General features: G+C 42.9%; 6 protein-coding genes and 1 long non-coding RNA gene across 9 annotated transcripts in view; 5 read left to right on the plus strand and 2 right to left on the minus strand.

Annotated features, from left to right (window-relative positions):
• Window positions 1–5,742, minus strand: part of LOC135352341 (uncharacterized) — an 18,163-nt gene extending 12,421 nt beyond the window's left edge. For 2 of the 3 annotated variants that reach the window (XM_064551540.1, XM_064551539.1), the window contains exons 1-2: window positions 5,491–5,742; window positions 4,972–5,113 (exon numbers count right to left, since the gene is read on the minus strand). In XM_064551540.1, coding sequence (XP_064407610.1) covers window positions 4,972–5,113; window positions 5,491–5,497 — 149 coding nt within the window. In that variant the 5' untranslated portion in view covers window positions 5,498–5,742. Of the gene's footprint in view, window positions 1–3,814; window positions 4,219–4,364; window positions 4,435–4,971; window positions 5,114–5,490 lie in introns of those variants that run through there. The other variant, XM_064551541.1, reaches the window with a different exon arrangement.
• LOC135352310 (uncharacterized) overlaps window positions 1–10,577 on the plus strand; it is a 27,303-nt gene extending 16,726 nt beyond the window's left edge. The window contains exons 6-7 of the mRNA XM_064551475.1: window positions 9,203–9,277; window positions 9,483–10,577. Of these exons, the coding sequence (XP_064407545.1) occupies window positions 9,203–9,277; window positions 9,483–10,409 (1,002 nt within the window). The 3' untranslated portion in view covers window positions 10,410–10,577. The remainder of the gene's footprint in view (window positions 1–9,202; window positions 9,278–9,482) is intronic.
• LOC135352305 (uncharacterized) overlaps window positions 1–23,411 on the plus strand; it is a 66,467-nt gene that overhangs the window by 23,574 nt on the left and 19,482 nt on the right. The gene's annotated exons all lie outside the window — the stretch shown is intronic.
• Window positions 51–3,775, plus strand: LOC135352309 (mitogen-activated protein kinase kinase kinase kinase 4-like). Its single transcript, XM_064551473.1, has 7 exons — window positions 51–469; window positions 552–1,121; window positions 1,373–1,699; window positions 1,768–2,001; window positions 2,083–2,229; window positions 2,534–2,608; window positions 2,814–3,775. Exons 1-7 carry the CDS (start codon window positions 359–361, stop codon window positions 3,738–3,740), a joined length of 2,391 nt encoding a protein of 796 aa, XP_064407543.1. The 5' UTR covers window positions 51–358; the 3' UTR covers window positions 3,741–3,775.
• LOC135352359 (uncharacterized) lies at window positions 10,947–14,318 on the minus strand. The gene is made up of 3 exons (XR_010399765.1): window positions 13,978–14,318; window positions 11,829–12,196; window positions 10,947–11,674 (listed from the first exon to the last, which is right to left on the minus strand). It is a non-coding gene; the product is annotated as an uncharacterized LOC135352359 (long non-coding RNA).
• On the plus strand, window positions 14,412–15,714 carry LOC135352335 (kelch-like protein 24). Its single transcript, XM_064551516.1, has 2 exons — window positions 14,412–14,491; window positions 14,697–15,714. The coding sequence occupies exon 2, from the start codon at window positions 14,757–14,759 to the stop codon at window positions 15,621–15,623; it is 867 nt and encodes a 288-aa protein (XP_064407586.1). The 5' UTR covers window positions 14,412–14,491; window positions 14,697–14,756; the 3' UTR covers window positions 15,624–15,714.
• LOC135352320 (uncharacterized) lies at window positions 20,092–23,350 on the plus strand. Its single transcript, XM_064551492.1, has 6 exons — window positions 20,092–20,200; window positions 20,343–20,672; window positions 20,822–21,628; window positions 21,728–21,804; window positions 22,035–22,109; window positions 22,315–23,350. The coding sequence occupies exons 2-6, from the start codon at window positions 20,348–20,350 to the stop codon at window positions 23,236–23,238; spliced, it is 2,208 nt and encodes a 735-aa protein (XP_064407562.1). The 5' UTR covers window positions 20,092–20,200; window positions 20,343–20,347; the 3' UTR covers window positions 23,239–23,350.

Here is a 23,411-nt window from a genome sequence, read left to right on the forward strand (position 1 = left end):
GTATCTTGTACATCTTGTAGCTAGCTGGAGTAGTCTCGTGGACCAGCCGATATATTATCGTCTGGCAAATACAATGAGCTACTTGTGCAGCGGTCTAAGTAGCTGTTTGCATTGATAAGTGGTTAGTGGTTGGAGGACAGATGTGTGAAACCACATAATTAAATCTACTTTTAGCTAGTAATGCAGCTGTGTGGTTTCACAACTTACTACAAACACTTATCAGCCACTTAGAGCGCCATGATATTTGTGGCATGGTCAACACAACTTTCTACGGTGAAATTGGCCAGACCTCTTTCAGGCTGGGTCCGCGAGACTAAGCTGGAGTGAGTCGCTAGCTAGCTAGCTGAGTCAACTAGCAATGTTTTCTTTGCGAGATGATGCTAACTTGAGGGAGTTTGTGCTGGAGAATGTGGAGCACTTTGGAGAGGAGAGAGTTCTAGGAACTGGCTCCTATGGCTCTGTTCAAGAGGTCAGTCACTGCATGCTCTGTTTTTGTGCACTGTCTCTAGTGTATCTGCTAGCTATTCAAGTGTGACTGCCTCCATGCACAGGTGATGATCAATGGTGAAGTGTATGCAGCCAAGAAGATCCACGAGGTTCTCCTGGAGACGGACGAGCGTGGTGGAGTGGCCAACCTAGCTGGGAACTACCGCCGAGAGTGTCGACTCATGGCTCGCATCCGTCACCCCAACATCACCCAGTTCATTGGGCTGTGTTTCGTGACTGGCTCTCGACTGCCCCTCCTGGTCATGGAGAGGTTGGACTCAAGTCTGGACGATCTCCTGGAGTCCACCCCCAACATCCCCCTCTCTGTCACCCAGTACATTCTGGTCTGTGTGGCTCGAGGGCTGCTCCACCTGCATCGTGAATCCGTGGTCCATCGTGACCTCACTGCCAGGAACGTCCTACTGACGGCATCTCTGAGAGCCAAGATCACAGACTTTGGTAACTCTCGTATCGTGAATCTGGAGCCTGGTCGACTGGCCAGGACTCTGACGAGGTTTCCTGGGACACTGGTGTACACGCCGCCCGAGGCCCTCTCTGACAGAGGCCACAGTGTGTACGGACCCAGTCTGGACGTCTTCTCTTTCGGAGTGCTGCAACTGTTTGCACTCACACAAGTATGTGTGTAGTTAATGATATTCATAGGTTAGATTCCTGGTGACCTTTTATGCAGTGAATTACCTTATAAGTAGTGTGGTTGTATGTGTTGGGGAGATCCCCCTTTAATATTGTTGACCTTCAGCAAATGCATTTTATATGTATGATTGTGAATATACGTGCACTCATTTTCTCCATACATACAGACATACATAAAAACAATCATGACAGTCAGTATTCACATGTTCTTCCACTCGTGTCATTGGACTAGGTGTTTCCAGGAGATCTCCTTGCCCCCACGTACAGCGACCCCAACAACCCAGACCACCTCCTGGCTCGCTCAGAGTTTGAGCGTCGAGGTCCCTACACGGCTCTCCTTGAGAGGAGTCTGGCGGGTGGACGTGAGCACCCTCTGTTTGGTCTGGTGAGGGAGTGTCTGGCCAACACCCCAGAGAGAAGACCGACCACCGCTGAGCTCCTCTCATCTCTGGAGGAGGTGGGGAGGGAGATGGACGGAGGACTGCTCCAGCTGGACATTGCACGAGTGAAGACTGCCAGGACCCTCAGGGCAAAGGAGAAGAGGATAGAGGCTCTACAGGTGAGTCCAGTCTAGTGAGCTAGTGGGTGCAAGGGTCTGACACTGCATGCTGTATACTCTGTTCTCAGAGAGAGGTGGTCCAGAAGGACAGGATACTGGAGAGGAAAGATGAGCAAATAGTACAGAAAGATGAACAACTTACTGAGAAAGATGAGCAACTTACTGAGAAAGATGTACTTCTTGTGCAAAAAGACGATCAACTAGATCAAAAAGACGGACTTCTGGCACAAAAAGATGAGCTACTTGTTCAAAAAGATGAGGAAGTAGCAGACAAATATACTCAGCTGGCTAGACTGCAACAGGTCAGCAGAATCAGTTTATTTCGTTTATTATAAGCTATTTTGTTCCACGAGCTAGCATGTTAATAACCTTTTTTTATACAGATATTGAATAGTGTCCGTGCTAATGCTGCCACCAAAGATGGTGTGATTGCTGACAAGGACAGACAACTCAATGAACAAGAGTCAAGGATCACTGATTTCATTTCCCAGAGAGAGGCTGCTCTAGGTGAGAGGGCCGCTCTCTTACAGGTATTATAGTAGTCACCAAATGCACACACTCTTATACGCTAGTATTATACTACAATAATGATATTTGTTTGCGTACATGTAGCTAAGTGTGTCGATGAGATTCCAACAATAGTAGTATACCTCAACAATTGATGCTATTGTATAAATCATGCTAAGCTGCTAAATACACATCCGTTTGAGTGTGCCTATAATTATGTACTTCCTTTAGCGGAAATTGTTGTTCTCGTTCTGTTGTAGAATTTCCACAATGTTATTCACGTCTGTGTTTTAATTCAAAGATTTCCACCAACGTTCCCCTGTACAGGCACACAGGGAACAGATTGGGCACAAAGATGCTGAGCTGGTCAGGAGAGACGCCATCATTCAACAGCAGAGACTGGTGAGACAAAATGCACCATTATATTATTGCAGAGCTATAGTAGAAGCTTTGATCTCTTATAATCGTACTGTACATTCTATTAGACTGATGGGCGTGGCCTCTTAAGCTAATTAGAGAAAGTGATTTAGTGTGCATGCAATTATTGCTACAAGTAACACTCGCTTGTTAGTAGACACTATCCTAATTACACTCATTCATTATTCAGGGTCCCCCTCCCAGAGAGTTGAGACCTCCACTCACTCTGAAATGGAGAAGAAGAAAATACATGCCAATCAAGATGGGTACCTCGGTACAGAGTGTTGTTATCGGTGACACGGTGTATGTTGGTGGAGGTAGTGCAGACAATGATCGTGACAGGTGTACAGTGATGAAGCTCGAGCAAGATCAATGGACCAAACTACCAGGGTACACCACCAAGTGGTTTGCTATGACATCACTCGCTAATCGACTAGTGCTGGTGGGAGGACATGATCCAAGAAACAACAAACGCACCAATCAGCTTGCAGTGTTTGAATCAGGGAAATGGACTCACCCGTACCTACCAATGAACATTGCTCGTTCTTCCTCAACAGTTGTCTCCTTCAACAACCACATCATTGTAGCTGGTGGGCGTAATGAAGAACCTACCTCCTCTGTGGAGGTGTTGGACGTGGCATCGAGAAGATGGTACATTGCTCAGTCACTACCTAACCCACGATCAGGACTTAAATCGACTCTCATAGGAAACACCCTCTACCTAATGGGAGGGTGGGATCACACTGGGTGTGCAACCAAGACAGTGCACCACGTCGACCTCAATGAACTGATTGCAAAGGCCCATTCGAACCTGGACACACCCACTCTCTGGCAGACCTTACAGGAAGTACCACTCATGTGGTCAGCTCCTCTCAGTATTGGGAGGTCACTATTAGCCGTTAGTGGACGAGACGACAGACGCAACCCAAGATCATCGATCCACCTCTACCAGCCTGACACCAGGAGGTGGGTGAAAGTGGGAGACCTGCCTACTGCACGATACTGCTGCACATGCTCAGTAGTTCCTAGTGGAGAGGTCATTGTAGCCGGAGGACAGACAAAACTGTTTACTGCATATACTCCAACTGTTGATTTCTTCTCTATAAGTGCTAATTAGTTAATTTGTTAAAAATTGCTTCTCTTTGATATTGTGCGTTAACGATATGAATTTTTTTATTATGTTCTAAAGTTGCAACAGAATTTCATCATACATAGTTAATACGATGGCATGAAGTGGTACGTACAAGAACAAACAAAGTAATATTTAACAGTTGGTTTCTCTTTGCAATCTTGATATTATTATCTTGCATGTCGGAAAAAAAGCTTTTTTATTAAGTCCAACAAAATGTCTGATGACATGAAGTACATACAAAATAATATTTAACAGTCTCATAACAAGTTCAGGTCCTTGGTTGGGGTCTTGTCCGAGGGCAGGGTGGACGCCTTCTCCCAGAATACAAAGTCTATCTCCTCTTCCGAGTCAGACATTGAGGGGTGGGGCTCGGGAACTGAGGGGTTAAAGAGTCACATGGTCACAGTCACACTGAGTGGCCAGTTTACGTGAGGCCCCTCTCTTTCTTAGCAGCATAGTAGGCCTAAATGTGTGTGTGTGGGGGGGGGGTCGTACATGATTGTACATTGCACACCTTCAAATAGGACACACTATAGCTGACCATGAATGACTTTAAGGGACTCTACAAAGTATGACACAAATGCATTTTCCAGCTAATGTACTCTGTACCTCTACCTCCATTCTCAGTGCCTCTTCTTGTCTCCTCAACACCTGGCCAGGCTGAAAAATGGCCGCATAACTGGGGGCCAGAAAAGATGAGGGGTGGAAAAATCAAACAATAGTACAGAAGACAAATCGATCAGTCAATCTACAATTAGAACTAGAGCACTGAAGTGCTACCCTCGGCTGTTGACATAAATAATAAAGATCTATAGAAACCAGAGGAGTGTTATACAATAGTATATATGATCTGGCTAAGCAGCAAGTAACGGGAGCAATAAAAAAACTAGACTATATAGGTGAGAAGGGAGTTTTAGCATAACATCATAGACACGTACTTTATTGCACTAATATTATAATGAAACAGTAGGTGGTGGCACAGGTCCAAACACATACTATGAAGGTTATAGCTTAGCTGGTTATTTTCAAGTACAATTTGGGCCTGAAATAAATACTATTATTGATCTAAGCACACTATAATTATTGCAGCACTATTAAAGATGCTATTAAATATGATAAAATCGGAGGTTTGCAACACAAGATGACTACACAAGTCAACAAAGCTCTCAGAAAGAGACCTACAATGTGTGTAGTTGTCTGACATGCTATCACTCACTTCTCCAGCATTAGTTTCTCATTGTCTATAATGATCAGATCCACTCCGGGTGCGTTGCTACCGCTGGTTGCTAGGTGGAGCTCCGCTAAATAAGCTCTCCTCGTTGGAGTCCACCTCACCTGGTTGGTACAAATCCTCAGGTCTAGTAGGGAGAAAACACGTGAACAGTACTTACTACGAATTATGGCCAAACAATAATAACTATACACACACAAGCACGTCTTCAAACACTGCACATGTAACCAAGGTAATGGCTATAATAGTCTTAAGCAACTTCACCATAACACGACCCCTGGCTATAAGGTCAAATACTCGTGTCATTAGAGCCCTTGTCAGAGCTTGCTACATGACGGTAGTCTACTGGTGCACTCTTCAACATACTACACGTATATAAAAGTTTCAAACAGTCTTCTGGACCATCCAAACAAAATCAAATGCGTCCTATAGGAACAGTGTACATGAAAATGTTGGCAGTAGGTATATCCTATCAGGCTATTAAATAACAACACTATCACTCACTCATCATCCTGAGTTTGTCATCAGACTTGCATCTTTACGAGCAACTTCGTCATGTAGGATCATCTGATTGGACAGGAACTTGCCCTCCCCACCTCCTCAGCAATGGTCTCTCTCCATGGTCCTGGCTATGTCACTGACAGTCTGTGGTCTACGATCCACTCTTGATAGGATCAAGGACTGCAAACTGTCCCATAATCTGTACAAAGTCTCTTCTTGATCATAACATATTCATAATAATAGTTGGCCACTAGCCTCGAATCCACGCCGATTAAAATATCGGGGTGGATTCGAGGCTAGTTAGCCACTTGCTCACGTGGCCACGTGGTTTGCATTGCTGAATGAATTTTGGCTCATTCCAAACCAATTTTTTTCCAATAGAGCGTATTCATTTTTGTTAATTAAACTGGGAAAACATCGACTTACATCAGAAAGCTAAGAGCCTTTGGTCAGAGATAAAGTAAGGAAAGGGATTGGCAACGGTCGAAAAAATGTGACTATCTGTGATGCGCTACGTCATCGACTTTTTTCATCTTTTGTAGCCTCCATTTATAGCTAAAAGTAAAAAAACATGCTTAAGAAAATCAAAATCAAGAATTTATGCAGCCTAGTTGATAAACAGAGACACAACAAAACAAGATATGTAGGTAAAACATCATAGGCTTACAGTAGTGCTTCTTAAAAGGGGCACAAACTAATATAACACTTTCTTGTCTTTTACAGCCTCCATTTTAGCTATAAATGTAAAAAACATACAAAATAGATTTAACCAAGGAAATGTATGCAGGCCAGTTTGTCAACATAGACACAAATAAGCAGGATCTGTAGGCAAAACATCATTTGGCTACGGCAGTGCTTCTTAAAAGGGGGCACAGACCAATAATAACTAGTTTTCAAGCTCTAGAGCACCACAGTCAATTCTTCCACGCTTGGACTTCACTTTAAATAAAGCACAGGACACGTGTAGCCTTACTATACGCAATTCTAAAGTCTCATGAGACTAATAACTAACTAAAAGTAATATTACTTCGCGGGCGTTGTGCCAGGAAATAATGCGCATCAAGGATGGTTGAGAGGAAATCAATATGAAATCAATGTGAAATGATCACGTGAGTTACTCCCGTTGCCAATCCCTCTATTACTCTATCTCTGCTTTCGTAAAGGCTTTGCACCACAGCAGGTTGTCAGCTGAAGCTATCCTTGAGATTCTAATCGTTTTGTGAGCTACTACTTGCCCCAGCCTGCCCGTAAGCTGTTGAAAGTGTATCACTAGTCTCAGTAAAATCTCTCTTAGGCTAGCTCCAGCTGGATACACGACAGACTAATAGTAGTAGCTCACGATTGGGCTCAAGCTTTAGCTGTGGTGCAAAGGCTTGCAGATAATTATATGCAGAGTAAAGCCTCTTGTATAGGTCGATTTTTTCACAAAATAAACAGGCCTAAAGGCTTTATTGGAGAAAGATTGGTTTGAAATGAGCCATAATTACGTAACTGTTCACGTGACAGGTACTTCCGCTCTCGACATTGCAGTTGCAAGAACTCCTCAAATCCCTGTAGCTAGCTAGCTGCAAAAGCAATGTTTTCTTTGCAAGATGATGCTGACTTGAGGGAGTTTGTGCTGGAGAATGTGGAGCACTTTGGAGAGGAGAGAGTTCTAGGAACTGGCTCCTATGGCTCTGTTCAAGAGGTCAGTCACTGCATGCTCTATTTCTGTGCACTGTCTCTAGTGTATCTGCTAGCTATTCAAGTGTGACTGCCTCCATGCACAGGTGATGATCAATGGTGAGGTGTATGCAGCCAAGAAGATCCACGAGGTTCTCCTGGAGACGGATGAGCGTGGTGGAGTGGCCAACCTAGCTGGGAACTACCGCCGAGAGTGTCGACTCATGGCTCGCATCCGTCACCCCAACATCACCCAGTTCATTGGGCTGTGTTTCGTGACTGGCTCTCGACTGCCTCTCCTGGTCATGGAGAGGCTGGACTCAAGTCTGGACGATCTCCTGGAGTCCACCCCCAACATCCCCCTCTCTGTCACCCAGTACATTCTGGTCTGTGTGGCTCGAGGGCTGCTCCACCTGCATCGTGAGTCCGTGGTCCATCGTGACCTCACTGCCAGGAACGTCCTGCTGACGGCATCTCTGAGAGCCAAGATCACTGACTTTGGTAACTCTCGTATCGTGAATCTGGAGCCTGGTCGACTGGCCAGGACTCTAACGAGGTTTCCTGGGACACTGGTGTACATGCCGCCCGAGGCCCTCTCTGACAGAGGTCACAGTGTGTACGGACCCAGTCTGGACGTCTTCTCTTTCGGAGTGCTGCAATTGTTTGCACTCACACAAGTATGTTGATGTTATTTATAGTCATGATGACCTTTCATCAGTAAATTATCTTTCAATATACCTTATAAGTATTGTGGTTGTATGTGTTGGGGAGATCCCCCTTTAATATTGTTGACCTTCAGCAAATGCATTTTGTATGTATGATTGTGAATATACGTGCACTCATTTTCTCCATACATACAGACATACATAAAAACAATCATGACAGTCAGTATTCACATGTTCTTCCACTCGTGTCATTGGACTAGGTGTTTCCAGGAGATCTCCTTGCCCCCACGTACAGCGACCCCAACAACCCAGACCACCTCCTGGCTCGCTCAGAGTTTGAGCGTCGAGGTCCCTACACGGCTCTCCTTGAGAGGAGTCTGGCGGGTGGACGTGAGCACCCTCTGTTTGGTCTGGTGAGGGAGTGTCTGGCCAACACCCCAGAGAGAAGACCGACCACCACTGAGCTCCTCTCGTCTCTGGAGGAGGTGGGGAGGGAGATGGACGGAGGACTGCTCCAGCTGGACATTGGACGAGTAAAGACTGCCAGGACCCTCAGGGCAAAGGAGAAGAGGATAGAGGCTCTACAGGTGAGTCCAGTCCAGTGAGCTAGTGGGTGCAAAGGTCTGACACTGCATGCTGTACTCTGTTCTCAGAGAGAGGTGGTCCAGAAGGACAGGATACTGGAGAGGAAAGATGAGCAACTTACTGAGAAAGATGTACTTCTAGTGCAAAAAGACAACCAACTTGAACAGAGCGTTGCACTACTGGCACAAAAAGATGAGCTACTTGTTCAAAAAGATGAGGAAGTAGTGGACAAAGATACTCAGCTTGCTAGACAGCAACAGGTCAGCAGAACCAGTTTATTTTGTTCATTATAAGCTATTTTATTCAACGAGCTAACATGTTGATAACCTTTTTTTCACTTTATACAGATATTGAATAGTGTCCGTGCTAATGCTGCCACCAAAGATGGTATGATTGCTGACAAGGACAGACAACTCAGTGAACAAGAGTCAACGATCGCTAATCTCATTTCCCAGAGAGAGGCTGCTCTAGTTGAGAGGGCCGCTCTCTTACAGGTATTATAGTAGTCACCAAATGCACACACTCTTATACGCTAGTATTATACTACAATAATGATATTTGTTTGCGTACATGTAGCTAAGTGTGTCGATGAGATTCCAACAATAGTAGTATACCTCAACAATTGATGCTATTGTATAAATCATGCTAAGCTGCTAAATACACATCCGTTTGAGTGTGCCTATAATTATGTACTTCCTTTAGCGGAAATTGTTGTTTATTCTCGTTCTGTTGTAGAATTTCCACTAATGATATTCACGTCTGTGTTTTAATTTAAAGATTTCCACCAACGTTCCCCTGTACAGGCTCACAGGGAACAAATTGAACACAAAGATGCTGAGCTGGTCAGGAGAGACGCCATCATTCAACAGCAGAGACAGGTGAGACAAAATGCACCATTATATTATTGCAGAGCTATAGTAGAAGCTTTGATCTCTTATAATCGTACTGTACATTCTATTAGACTGGTGGGCGTGGCCTCTTAAGCTAATTAGAGAAAGTGATTTAGTGTGCATGCAATTATTGCTACAAGTAACACTCGCTTGTTAGTAGACACTATCCTAATTACACTCATTCATTATTCAGGGTCCCCCTCCCAGAGAGTTGAGACCTCCACTCACTCTGAAATGGAGAAAAGGAAAAGACATGCCAATCAAGATGGGTCACTCGGTACAGAGTGTTGTTATCGGTGACACGGTGTATGTTGGTGGAGGGTTTGCAGACAATGATCGTGACATGTGTACAGTGATGAAGCTCGAGCAAGATCAATGGACCAAACTACCAGAGTACACTGCCAAGTACTTCGCTATGACATCACTCGCTAATCGACTAGTGCTGGTGGGAGGGAAAGATCCAAGAAACAGCAAACCCACCAATCAACTAGCAGTGTTTGAATCAGGGGAATGGCCTCACCCGTACCCACCAATGAACATTGCTCATTCTCACTCAACAGCTGTCTCCTTTAACAACCACATCATTGTAGCTGGTGGGTGGGATGATAAAAAACGTATCTCCTCTGTGGAGGTGTTGGACGTGGCATCAAGAAGATGGTACATTGCTCAGTCACTACCTAACCCACGATCAGTACTGAAATCGACTCTCATAAGAAACACCCTCTACCTAATGGGAGGGTTCGATCACACTCTGAGTGCAACCAAGACAGTGTACCACGTCGACCTCACTGAACTCGTTGCAAAGGCCCATTCGAACCTGGACACACCCACTCTCTGGCAGACCTTACAGGAAGTACCACTCGTGTTCTCAGCTCCTCTCAGTATTGGGAGGTCACTATTAGCTATTGGTGGACGGGACGACAGATACAACTCAAGTTCATCGATCTACCTCTACCAGCCTGACACCAGGCGGTGGGTGAAAGTAGGAGACCTGCCTACTGCACGATACTACTGCACATGCTCAGTACTTCCTAGTGGAGAGGTCATTGTAGCCGGAGGACGGACAAAACCATTTGGTAATTTTGTTCAAAGAGTTGATTTCTTTCGTATAAGCGATTAATTAGTTATTGTAATATGTTGTGCATTGTTAACGATTTTTTTGAACAAGGACAATTAATTTTCGTTTATAATTAATTTTATTCAAACTGTTGATTTCTTCTCTATAAGTGCTATTTATATTTAGTTATTGTTTCTCTTTAATTGTGCGATGAGTTTATAACGATATTGATATTTTTTATCATGTTGAGAAAATTAAGTTGCAACAGAATTTTATCGCATATAATTATAGTTATTATGATGACATGAAGTGGTACATACATAATTACATTGCCAGAAAATAGTACAAAAACAGACAATAATATTTAACAGTCTCATAACAAGTTCAGGTCCTTGGTTGGGGTCTTGTCCGAGGGTAGGGTGGACGCCTTCTCCCAGAATCCAAAGTCTATCTCCTCTTCCGAGTCAGACAGTGAGGGGTGGGGCTCGGGAACTGAGGGGTTAAAGAGTCACATGGTCATAGTCACACTGAGTGGTCAGTTTACGTGAGGCCCCTCTCTTTCTTAGCAGCATAGTAGGCCTAAAGGTGTGTGTGTGTGTGTGGGGGGGGGGTCGTACATGATTGTACATTGCACACCTTCAAATAGGACACACTATAGCTGACCTTGAATGACTTTAAGGGACTCTACAAAGTATGACACAAATGCATTTTCCAGTTAATGTACTCTGTACCTCTACCTCCATTCTCAGTGCCTCACCTTGTCTCCTCAACACTTGGCCGGGCTGAAAAATGGCCGCATAACTGGGGGCCGGAAAAGATGAGGGGTGGAAAAATCAAACAATAGTACAGAAGACATGCAAATCGATCAGTCAATCTACAATTAGAACTAGAGCACTGAAGTGCTACCCTCGGCTGTTGACATAAATAATAAAGATCTATAGAAACCAGAGTAGTGTTATACAATAGTATATATGATCTGGCTAAGCAGCAAGTAACGGGAGCAATAAAATAAAACTAGACTATAGGCTGAAACTTTTGAGAACGAGTTTTAGTAGAATCATAACACTAATAGTATCTTATCGCACTAGATTATAATCTTACTTCAAGGTATACAGTGAAACAGTATAGCTGTACTCTAGAGGTGGCATAGGTCCGCTATGGAGTCCATTAATTAACCTGACTGTATTCTATAATAATCTCTATAGAGTGACTAGAATAAGAAAAGCTTCACTACAACTCTACACACTAACTGACGTGACACAACTCACTAGTCGAGCCACTTTGATTTCTTGCTCTTGGACTTAAACAGAGCCGAGTCAGCACTCGTCCTGTGCAACAGAGAAACATTTATTAATCAACTAACATTGTTAGTACAAATACAATAAAATCGGAGGTTCGCAACACAAGATGACTATACAAGTCAACAAAGCTCTCAGAAAGAGACTTACAATGTGTGTAGTTGTCTGACATGCTATCACTCACTTCTCCAGCATCAGTTTCTCATTGTTTATAATGATCTGATCCACTCCAGGTGCGTTGCTACTGCTGGTTGCTAGGTGGAGCTCCGCTAGTAAGCTCTCCTCATTGGGGTCAAAGTCCACCTCACCTGGTTGGTACAAATCCTCAGGTCTAGTAGGGAGAAAACACGTGAACAGTACTTACTACGAATTATGGCAAAACAATAATAACTCTATACACACACAAGCACGTCTTCAAACACTGCACACGTAGCCAAGGCAATGGCTATAATAGTCTCAAGCAACTTCACCATAACACGACCCCTGGCTATAAGGTCAAATACTCGTGTCATTAGAGCCCTTGTCAGAGCTTGCTACATGATGGTAGTCTACCTCTGCGCACTTAAGGCCCGGGTCCAGATTTTAATACCAAAATTTACACTATGTTCATACTGCTGTATTATTTGCAATATACAGTGTATGCTGCATCAAAATGATCCAAAATGAAGCTCAATGTTTTCTTTTTCCAAAAAACTAATTAGATTAATTCAATTATGCTAATTAGTCCCGTAAATGGTGATGACGTCATGCCACTTTCAGAAAGAGAAGTGCAAATACGGCGTTGAAGATGCCAAGATTAAGCTTCAAAAACAAGGCTAGATGAACATCTCATAGCTAGGTACTAGTATCCTTGATGGGAAGAGTAGGAGTTATTGTATTCTTGAGATACACAAAATAGCCTACCTCTAGGGTGGCTGTCAGAGCTAAAGAAGCTAGCATAGCTAAGAAAGTTTTGGACATTTTTACTTCCCATCAAGGAAACATAATCATAACAACATACTCTATCTTTTGAGGGCCTAAACAGCTACTCTTACCTTGTTTAAGTCCGCCGTATTTGTTGCCAAAGATAATCTATAATAGTTCTAGCAGCTAGCTAAGCAAATACATTGACCTTATGACGTCACATGCAATGAATAACATTAATAAACATTATGAATCTTATTAACACTATAGTGCATGTCAGCATGCATGGCCATATTGCATAATATGCAACTTAGGAATGTAAACTAAATAGGACTTGACAATTAATTTTTAAACTTACGGCATATTATATATTACATATTTATCTACAGTTTGGCTGATTCAGTTTCCATGGAAACTCTTGTAATTACAAACCACGACTATAATTAAAGAAGTAATTGATTTTCAAACTTTCTTGAATAACCGACATTGTATTATGTTTGGTATCATAATATTTGGGGTATACTGACTTATAGCACATGTACTTACACTTTATAGAGAGATTTTATTGAAAACATGCAGTAAAGATATTTTACAATTATTAATTAACTTTATGGGTACATATTTTGAATTTATATCATGTTCAATAAGGATTATGATATCAACTTCAAACCAGGGTGATTAATTCAATTAACTGCTAATAGACAACACTATAGAGAGTTTTTATCATTTGTACAAAAGAAATGAAAAAAAAGTGGGAGTACAAAGATAAAATTACTCATTGATACTTATGCGTCTATGGGACAAGCATGCCTTCTTGTATTTCTTAACTTGTTCATCAGAAACTTGGAGTCTAATGAAAGCTCATCAGTTTCAGTTGAAACATTAAGATCAGGAAGTGAGGAATCACCATCATCAGATCGTGAACTTTGTGAGAGTTTTGCCTTCTTTGTAGCTCTGGCTTGCTGCAGATGCTTGCTTCTCTTGTTTGTACGAGGCATGAATAGCTCAGGAGACAATGGATTAATGGCAGAAATAGCTAGCTAGCTAGAAATAGCTATTAAATCAGAGCTAGTGAAAAACATCTATTTTGTATCTAAAAAGAAAAAATACGTTGCCATGGCGATGACGTCAATCGCGTCATAATTGCCCACACATTTTTGCCTTTTTTGGTGGGCCACTCTATATCTCCAGAAATACTTACTCAAATGAAATTTCGAAAAAACCATTAAATAGAGCTCTGCAAAAGCTGATGATTGACACTAACTTTACCACAAAAATGTGTTTACTACGTGAATGACATGCAATGCAAATTATGGCCACTTATGGTGAATTGCACTATACATGATCTTCTACATGATCTACATAAAATGTTGGCAATGAATAAAATTAATCTTATCAGTGCCTGACCCAGGCCTTAACTGCGCAGAGACTGGCGCACTCTTCAACATACTATTTAAAAGTTTCAAACAGCTTTCCAGACCATCCAAACAAAATCAAATGCGTCCTATAGGAACAGTGTACATGAAAATGTTGGCAGTAGGTATATCCTATCAGGCTATTAAATAACAACACTATCACTCACTCATCATCCTGAGTTTGTCATCAGACTTGCATCTTTACGAGCAGCTTCGTCATGTAGGATCATCTGATTGGCCAGGGACTTGCCCTCTGCACCTCCTCAGCAATGGTCTCTCTCCATGGTCCTGGCTATGTCACTGTGGCCCACAATGGGACTGGACAAAGCCTCCAGGCAATAGATTTTGGCCATGCTTCAAAATGTGATTTGCTGATTCAGCATTGTTATTGCAGAAAAGGGGGCGTATCTTGGTAGAGATCCAACCCTCTGCGCTGCGTAGGTTGGTTGGACCGGCACACAGGAAATAGATTGAGCACAAAGATGCTGAGCTGGTCAGGAGAGACGCCATCATTCAACAGCAGAGACAGGTGAGACAAAATGCACCATTATATTATTGCAGAGCTATAGTAGAAGCTTTGATCTCTTATAATCGTACTGTACATTCTATTAGACTAGTGGGCGTGGCCTCTTAAGCTAATTAGAGAAAGTGATTTAGTGTGCATGCAATTATTGCTACAAGTAACACTCGCTTGTTAGTAGACACTATCCTAATTACACTCATTCATTATTCAGGGTCCCCCTCCCAGAGAGTTGAGACCTCCACTCACTCTGAAATGGAGAAGAGGAAAAGACATGCCAATCAAGATGGGCATCTCGGTACAGAGTGTTGTTATCGGTGACACGGTGTATGTTGGTGGAGGGTTTGCAGACAATAATCGTGACAGGTGTACAGTGATGAAGCTCGAGCAAGATCAATGGACCAAACTACCAAAGTACACTGCCAGGTGGTTCGCTATGACATCACTCGCTAATCGACTAGTGCTGGTGGGAGGAATTGATCCAAGTAACAACAAACCCACCAATCAACTAGCAGTGTTTGAATCAGGGGAATGGACTCACCCGTACCCACCAATGAACATTGCTCGCCATTCCTCAACAGCTGTCTCCTTCAACAACTACATCATTGTAGCTGGTGGGCGTGATGATAAAGTACGTATCTCCTCTGTGGAGGTGTTGGACGTGGCATCAAGAAGATGGTACATTGCTCAGTCACTACCTAACCCACAATCAGAACTGAAATCGACTCTCATAGGAAACACCCTCTACCTAATGGGAGGGTGGGATCACACTAGGGGGGCAATCAAGACAGTGCACCACGTCGACCTCAATGAACTCATTGCAAAGGCCCTTTCCAACCTGGACACACCCACTCTCTGGCAGATTTTACAAGAAGTACCACTCAAGTTCTCAGCTCCTCTCAGTATTGGGAGGTCACTATTAGCCGTTGGTGGACGGGACGACAGAGACAACTCAAGTTCATCGATCCACCTCTACCAGCCTGACACCAGGAGGTGGGTGAAAGTGGGAGACCTGCCTACTGCACGAGACTGCTGCACATGCTCAGTACTTCCTAGTGGAGAGGTCATTGTAGCCGGAGGACAGACAAAACTATTTGGTAATTATCTTCAAACAGTTGATATCTTTTGTATAAGCGATTAATTAGTTATTGTAATATGTTGTGCATTGTTAACGATCTTTTTGAAAAAAGTTTTCTAATTAAGTTCGCATATTTCGTTTATTTTTATTCGAACTGTTGATCTATAAGTGCTAAATACCGTATAGCGCGAAATTTTTGAGGCATTTATATTTTGTGGATAGGCCTCTTTTCGTTGCACAATGTTCGCGGAATGACTGCTTACCGGAAGCCACGCCTTAAATATTTGCACGTTATAAGCAGGTAAGGGAAAATTAAGTTGCAATAGAATTTTATCGCATATAAAGTTATTATGATGACATGAAGTGGTACATACATAATTACATTGCCAGAAAATAGTACAAAAACAAACAAAATAATATTTAACAGTCTCATAACAAGTTCAGGTCCTTGGTTGGGGTCTTGTCCGAGGGTAGGGTGGACGCCTTATCCCAGAATCCAAAGTCTATCTCCTCTTCCAAGTCAGACAGTGAGGGGTGGGGCTCGGGAACAGAGAGTCACATGGTCATAGTCATACTGAGTGGAAGTTTGAGGGCTTAGGAAGTAAGGGGTGAGAAAATCACAAGATAACAGTAGCTATAATTTATACAGGCTAAATGCAAAATGGCTCAACTATGATAAAGGGACACCACACACAACACATGTACTGGTATACAATATGTACGTACTTACATTATGAATACTAGAATAATCGTAAGAGTCAGTTGAAGTGATACCTTTTGTGAAGAATGAGAGCTGCTGAGCTTTGACACTCTCCAGGAACTTGTCAAAGTCCTCCTCGTCCTGAGTCAGTGTTCTGTAGCCAGGATAAACAACACATGGACACATTCAAACTGGTAGTGTGCTGAAGGGTCTGGTACACGTACTGTACAATGTCATGTACAAATATTGTGAGCTAGTGTTCTCAATTGACACACGTTTCCCTGTACACACCTAAACTGCATACATTGAAGCATACCTTGTATACAAATGCATGTACATACAGACTAGTGAGCATGCTAGGTTCCCATTCTTTGTACTGTACATTCAATAGTACACAGTCAACTCATTGCACTGCATAACTACACATTATACACACGTACCTTGTTCTTGATGAAGGTTCTTCTCAATGCCAGCTAATGGTTAGCTCATGCACAAGCAGTCGATTACCAGGCCAACTTTCTAGGAAGTGCGGCTTGAGATGGAGGCTAGGCTGCACATAATTATAATGGGCGTGGTTACATATAAATGGGCTTTGCTACAATATTTTTCTCAAAGAGCTCCACACAAATATCATGTATAAAAACTATGTATACATAATAATACTGACAATGTAGCTATAGTAAGTGAAGGAGAGATTACTAAAAAACACACGTTAAAACTAGAACAGTATAAACAGTCCACAATTATAATATACTGTACACTACTGTTGAGAGGATTGGTCCACCGTTTCCATAGACATTGAATCTTGCCCGGGCTACCAGCACTTGAGTTGCTTGTGAGCACATTCTGAGCCAGAATCAGAGTGTTGAGCAGACTAGCAGCAGCCGCGGCAGAGAGACTACCACCACCACCCCCGCCATTGTTGTTGGCTTGTGACAGCATGGAGGATTTCGGTACAGGAGTGGACGGAGAAGTGGTCGTGCTCGCAATGGAGGATAGAGTTTGTACGAGTGAGGTTAAGAGTGGTGTGTTTGGATTAGAGGCTCCAGTCGGCAGCGATGATTGTAAGAGGGGAGAGAATTGTGACGAAGCTGACAAGTGCATAGGTTGTGCTTGCGAAGGTGCCAGACTGTCTTGTCCAGTACCGTTCCCTTGCTGTACACATATTGCAGTCAGGGAAACATGACGTGAGGGTGAGACATGTACGTGGAGATAACAAAAAAACATGCTTAGCTATTAAAAAATAGCATAAATTATTAATTTTATGTGCAACTAACTACATGTGTTATATACGATGGCCTCTGCTGGATTCTATGATACTAGTAACTAACATAACACTGTGCTCTACACTAATGCATGCTTAGCAATAATATTAGGAAATTTAGGCTTAAAAAAAAACCAAGTTAGTAGATATTTCGATGGCTTTCAATAGTACTTTAGTACACACATGAACAGACACACACACTCACCCCGACAATGGAACCAGTAGTTGCGTCTTTCTTCTGACAAGCAGGCGCTATCTGAGCCAGTACCTTGATGAGCTCGTTGATCCTGTCCCGACGTCGACGCTCAACTGGGCGTGGGAAGAACAACAACAACTGGTAATTATCGTGTTTAGGGCATGTACAATGAAGCTGAGCCAATTGGCAAAATGAATGAACCTTGACCTCACACACACACACGTACACCTACTGTACAGTCAAGGCATACTTAATTATTAAGACGTTACAGCATGGATGAATAGCCTCCATACAACAAATAATGTTTTAGAAGTGGCAAATTCGATGTTAAAGTTTCGTAACTGTACTTTGTGGGAAATGCTTCTATTTGATTATGACCACGTAAGTACATGTACATCTGTTGTTCACTATAACTTTCAGTATTGAATTTGCAGCACCTTCATTGTGTGTAGCCTTCCTCTGAGCTTCCCTGTTGGCGGCCATATCCCCAGACCTGCAAACCAACCACCATAATAACAACCTCACAGTTACCGTATTACTAGAATGTTTTGCAAGCATATGCACATTTTGCGAGGGTTGATCAATTCGCAACAATAAAATCGCAAAACCTAAAGTATGACTATAAATACACACGATTATTGCCAGAACGCAATAGTTAGCACAATCGCAAAGGATTAACTTTGTTGCTGATTGGTAAAGGTTTTTCACCAACAGCAAAATATTCTAGTAATACGGTATGTAGCAAGAATGATGCTTTCCCTAACACATACTGTCATACATGTTATGCAGAGGTAGGCAATCACATGAACTGTGTACTCACAACTGCATTTGAACGATGGGGTCGGCCGTGTGATAATCCATAGTTGATATCCCACTCATCTTGGGTGCTATAGGTCGACCCATTGCATGCAGTATCTCAGCACTACTGGATGGTGGGATCATCACATACAGAGGACCTGAACACACACAACAACATAGTAAAAACTCAACACCACTTCCAAGAAACCTCAAACATTAGCAATAATACTCATGGTTCTACATGTAATTAGTATGTACAAGCACTTGGATAACTTATCGAGGACTATAACTTCTGGATTTGGCAAAAAAGCAATCGTCACACTGATAAATTTGGCCTTCTTTATTCACCATTAATTTTTGGCCAGACTCTGAAAGGGGGTGGTCTGTCCACCATGCTGCATTTGGATGAGGGCGTGGCATATAGCGTTGAGGGTGGAGCCATCCTCAGAGGTCATGTCAGAGGGCAAACCATCATCGCTAGTTAGCGTGTGGACCTCCTGTGTGAGTGGGCAGGAACAACAAGTGTGTGTGTGTGTGTGTGTGTGTGTGTGTGTGTGTGTGTGTTCGTTATTTGGGAGGTAGTTACCATCATGCAAATTCTAACCATGTAATAAGAAAGGGAAAATAATACGAAAACGAAACGTCTTAGAAGCCGGATACCTTTAAAAAAGCGTTTTTAAGTGCTAGTTTTTATATGTTACTTGGTGTGAAGTGTGTGTGTGTGTATTACCTGGGTATCATGCACAAGGCCAAAGTTAGGGCCCAAGTCACTGGCCTGTAGCTGCTCCACACTCTCCCCATCATCACTCTGACTTATCTCTATCTCAAACTGTGAACTGGGTACCACCTCTTCAGTAGCGATAGTAACCGTCTCCACGTCGGTCGGCTCTGTTCCTACGTGTAGTATCTCTGTATTAAAACAGTTTTTAAGTGTTTGCTTTTATGTTACTTGGTGTGAACTCTGTGTGGGTACATACCTGGGTATCATGCACAAGACCAAAGTTAGGGTCCACATTATAACCAACTACACATTATACACAAGTACCGTACTTGTTCAATTTAAGGCCACCCTCCAAATATGCGACACCCTCGATCTTAGGTAATATTCTGACCTCTAAAAGTAGCGACTGCTGTGTGTGACAATTATTTTTTTATGTTGCGTCCTAAATAGAGGTCAGACCACAGCCTCGATTCCAGGCCGCTAGAAACAATATAATTTTAAGCATCCTATAATCGAGGATAGTAGAGTAACCTCCAATTAGATGCGACCCTCTAAATATGCGACACCAGGAATTTTTCTCAACCTCCAAAAGAAATGACCTCTCGCTTTGTAATTTAATATTTATGAATAACTGTACCTTGTTAATGTTCTTGATGAAGGTTCCTCAGTAGTCCCTGTCCATGGACTCATGTCTTCAGCCTCCACCAATACAGACAAATAGTTTGACCACTTGCTCAGAGTTTCAAAATTGACAGCATAATTTCTTCTTCTCTCTAGCTAGTATAGTGCAGTGAAAGACCAGCCACGTGGTTTAGCAATGTTATAGCACGTGACAGCTATTGTTATATTCCTGCAGAGAAAGAGGGAGGGTCTCGTTGTAGCTGAGCTAGCTGTTGTCCTGTACTTCTGTATCGTGCCTGGTATCAAGCTGTGAAGATACTGTAGCTCTGGATTATTATCAGTAAGTGCAGACAGCACTGTTTTATTTTCTGCATATAGATCTATGGTACATGGTTTTGATGATATAATTTGCACACACCAAATATTTATACATAATTACATGTACCTTCATATCATTGCTTATCTTATTCCACTCTCTACAGAGAAGATGTCTGACTATCTCACAATAGCAGATCTAGGAGATCTATACATAGCTACGTTTGATGCTCGAATCAAGTGGCGAAACTTCTTGCTGGTTCTTAAAATATCCTCGGATACCATCGACAGCATTGGTACAAAATGGAGAGATGATCCTGATGACTGCTATCGTGAGGGTTTGAAAGAATGGCTGAAAAGTGGTGAGAGAAGCTGGGAAGATGTTTTCAAAGCTTTGTCAAGTCCTATCGTAGGCCACGTTCACATAGCCAGGACCATCAAGAAAGATCATCTACAGTCTACTGATGCAAGCAATCCTACTGATGTGAAGTCAGAGGGTAAGCACTAGTTTAGCACTGAGGAATCACACATGATGCTTATATAGTTTGTTAGCTACTATAATATTCACCCCCCCCCCAGAAAGCCCGATCCCACCCCCTATACTTCTGTATATACCATTCTCAAACACACACACAATATTCCACAGTTGACCAAAACCGCCAGAAGATCAACGATGATTTGACTGTTTTCCTAGATGAGCGTCTCGGTAAAGGTGCATTTGGAGCAGTCTTCAAAGGCAGCTACAAGGGCGAGATATGTGCAGTCAAAGTGCTGCTTCACGATGCTATGGAGATGCAGGCAAGTATTCCAATCGGCAAAAACGAAGAAGCTAGCAATGCAATTGATCGTGAAAGTGATTTTCTCAAGTCGTTCCAGCACCCAAACGTTGTTCAGTTTTTGTCGACTGCCAAGCACCCTAAATCAGGGAGTACAATCCTCGTTGTTGAGCTGATGGATTGCAATCTGAGATCCTATTTCTCCAGCCTTGATGAAGAGTCCCTCACTAGCGAATGTGAAATTAGCCTCTCCAAAGACATGGCTTGTGGTCTGGCCTACATTCACAGCAAGCAGATTATCCACCGTGACCTCTGTGGTGATAACGTCTTGCTGAAGCTTACACGACCAGTGCCTGTTGCAAAGATTTCCGACTTTGGCATGTCACGGCTATATGATTCCTCCAAGCTTAGTCACACCCTCACAGCCATTGGTCACCGTATGGGGTATCTACCTCTCGAGGCTATTCGATTGGAAGAGGAGAAGTACGATAGCAGCCTGGATGTGTTTTCCTATGGGGTGATTGTGACGCAGATTCTTTGCAAGTTGGAGACGATCAAGTCAGCCAAGGATCGATCATTCCATGTTGCCCAGATCCCTCACACACACAGGTTGAGGAAGCTTATCGACAGTTGTTTGCAAGAAGACATGAGGAGGAGACCATCTGCCAGGGACATCTGTGAGTCAATAATAAGTACATTATGTGTTTTACATTTCAGCTAACTGTAACCCTAACGAAAAAATCATATCCGTCTATTAATGTTGGTATCGATTTTAGATACTTACCTGACAACAAGCTCGGACCCAGTGGAGGCAACAAAGAAGGAGTCAAAGGACACTGAACAAGTCAAGAAGGTGCGTACATGTAGTGTGATAATGAGATTCCCACAGCAACAATAGTATTGTACCTTAACATGCATGGATGCTGTCTCATGTGTTAAGCCGTAACTACACATCTGTGTGAGTGTGCCTATAATTATGTACTTCCTTTAGCGGAAATTGTTGCTTGTTCTCATTCTGTTGTAGAATTTCCGCTAATGATATTTACGTCTTTGTTTGATTTCCACCAACGTTCCCCTGTACAGGCTCACAGGGAACACATTGGCCACAAAGATGCTGAGCTGGTCAGGAGAGACGCCATCATTCAACAGCAGAGACAGGTGAGACAAAATGCACCATTATATTATTGCAGAGCTATAGTAGAAGCTTTGATCTCTTATAATCGTACTGTACATTCTATTAGACTGGTGGGCGTGGCCTCTTAAGCTAATTAGAGAAAGTGATTTAGTGTGCATGCAATTATTGCTACAAGTAACAATCGCTTGTTAGTAGACACTGTCCTAATTACACTCATTCATTATTCAGGGTCCCCCTCCCAGAGAGTTGAGACCATTCACTCTGAAATGGAGAAGAGGAAAAGACATGCCAATCAAGATGAGCGCCTCGGTACAGAGTGTTGTTATCGGTGACACGGTGTATGTTGGTGGAGGGCGTACAGACAATGATCGTGACATGTGTACAGTGATGAAGCTCGAGCAAGATCAATGGACCAAACTACCAGAGTACACTGCCTATTGGTTCGCTATGACATCACTCGCTAATCGACTAATGCTGGTGGGAGGAAATGATCCAAGAAACAACAAACCCACGAATCAACTAGCAGTGTTTGAATCAGGGGAATGGCCTCACCCATACCCACCAATGAACATTGCTCGCCATTCCTCAACAGCTGTCTCCTTCAGCAACCACATCATTGTAGCTGGTGGGTGTGATGATAAAGTACGTATCTCCTCTGTGGAGGTGTTGGACGTGGCATCAAGAAGATGGTACATTGCTCAGTCACTACCTAACCCACAATCAGAACTGAAATCGACTCTCGTAGGAAACACCCTCTACCTAATGGGAGGGTGGGATCACACTCGGAGTGCAACTAAGACAGTGCACCACGTCGACCTCAATGAACTCATTGCAAAGGCCCTTTCCAACCTGGACGCACCCACTCCCTGGCAGACCTTACAGGAAGTACCATTCGTGCGATCAGCTCCTCTCAGTATTGGGAGGTCACTATTAGCCGTTGGTGGACGGGACAACAGACACAACACAAGTTCATCGATCTTCCTCTACCAGCCTGACACCAGGAGGTGGGTGAAAGTGGGAGACCTGCCTACTGCACAATACTCTTGCACATGCTCAGTACTTCCTAGTGGAGAGGTCATTGTAGCCGGAGGACAGACAAAACTATTTGGTAATTATGTTCAAACAGTTGATTTCTTTTGTATAAGCGATTAATTAGTTATTGTAATATGTTGTGCATTGTTAACGATCTTTTTGAAAAAAGTTTTCTAATTAAGTTCGCATATTTCGTTTATTTTTATTTGAACTGTTCATTTCTTCTCTATAAGTGCTAATTACCGTATAGCGTGAAATTTTTGAGGCATTTATATTTTGTGGATAGGCCTCTT

Source organism: Halichondria panicea, chromosome 1 (assembly GCF_963675165.1).
Source record: "Halichondria panicea chromosome 1, odHalPani1.1, whole genome shotgun sequence".
Lineage (NCBI taxonomy): Eukaryota > Metazoa > Porifera > Demospongiae > Suberitida > Halichondriidae > Halichondria > Halichondria panicea.

Coding starts and splice junctions, on each gene's coding strand:
- LOC135352309 (XM_064551473.1), top strand. CDS start 359: ATGTTTTCTTTGCGAGATGATGCTAACTTGAGGGAGTTTGTGCTGGAG. Junction 470..551: donor CCTATGGCTCTGTTCAAGAG/GTCAGTCACTGC, acceptor CTCCATGCACAG/GTGATGATCAATGGTGAAGT. Junction 1,700..1,767: donor AGAGGATAGAGGCTCTACAG/GTGAGTCCAGTC, acceptor CTCTGTTCTCAG/AGAGAGGTGGTCCAGAAGGA.
- LOC135352335 (XM_064551516.1), top strand. CDS start 14,757: ATGCCAATCAAGATGGGCATCTCGGTACAGAGTGTTGTTATCGGTGAC.
- LOC135352320 (XM_064551492.1), top strand. CDS start 20,348: ATGTCTGACTATCTCACAATAGCAGATCTAGGAGATCTATACATAGCT. Junction 21,629..21,727: donor ACCATCTGCCAGGGACATCT/GTGAGTCAATAA, acceptor TATCGATTTTAG/ATACTTACCTGACAACAAGC. Junction 21,805..22,034: donor ACACTGAACAAGTCAAGAAG/GTGCGTACATGT, acceptor TCCCCTGTACAG/GCTCACAGGGAACACATTGG.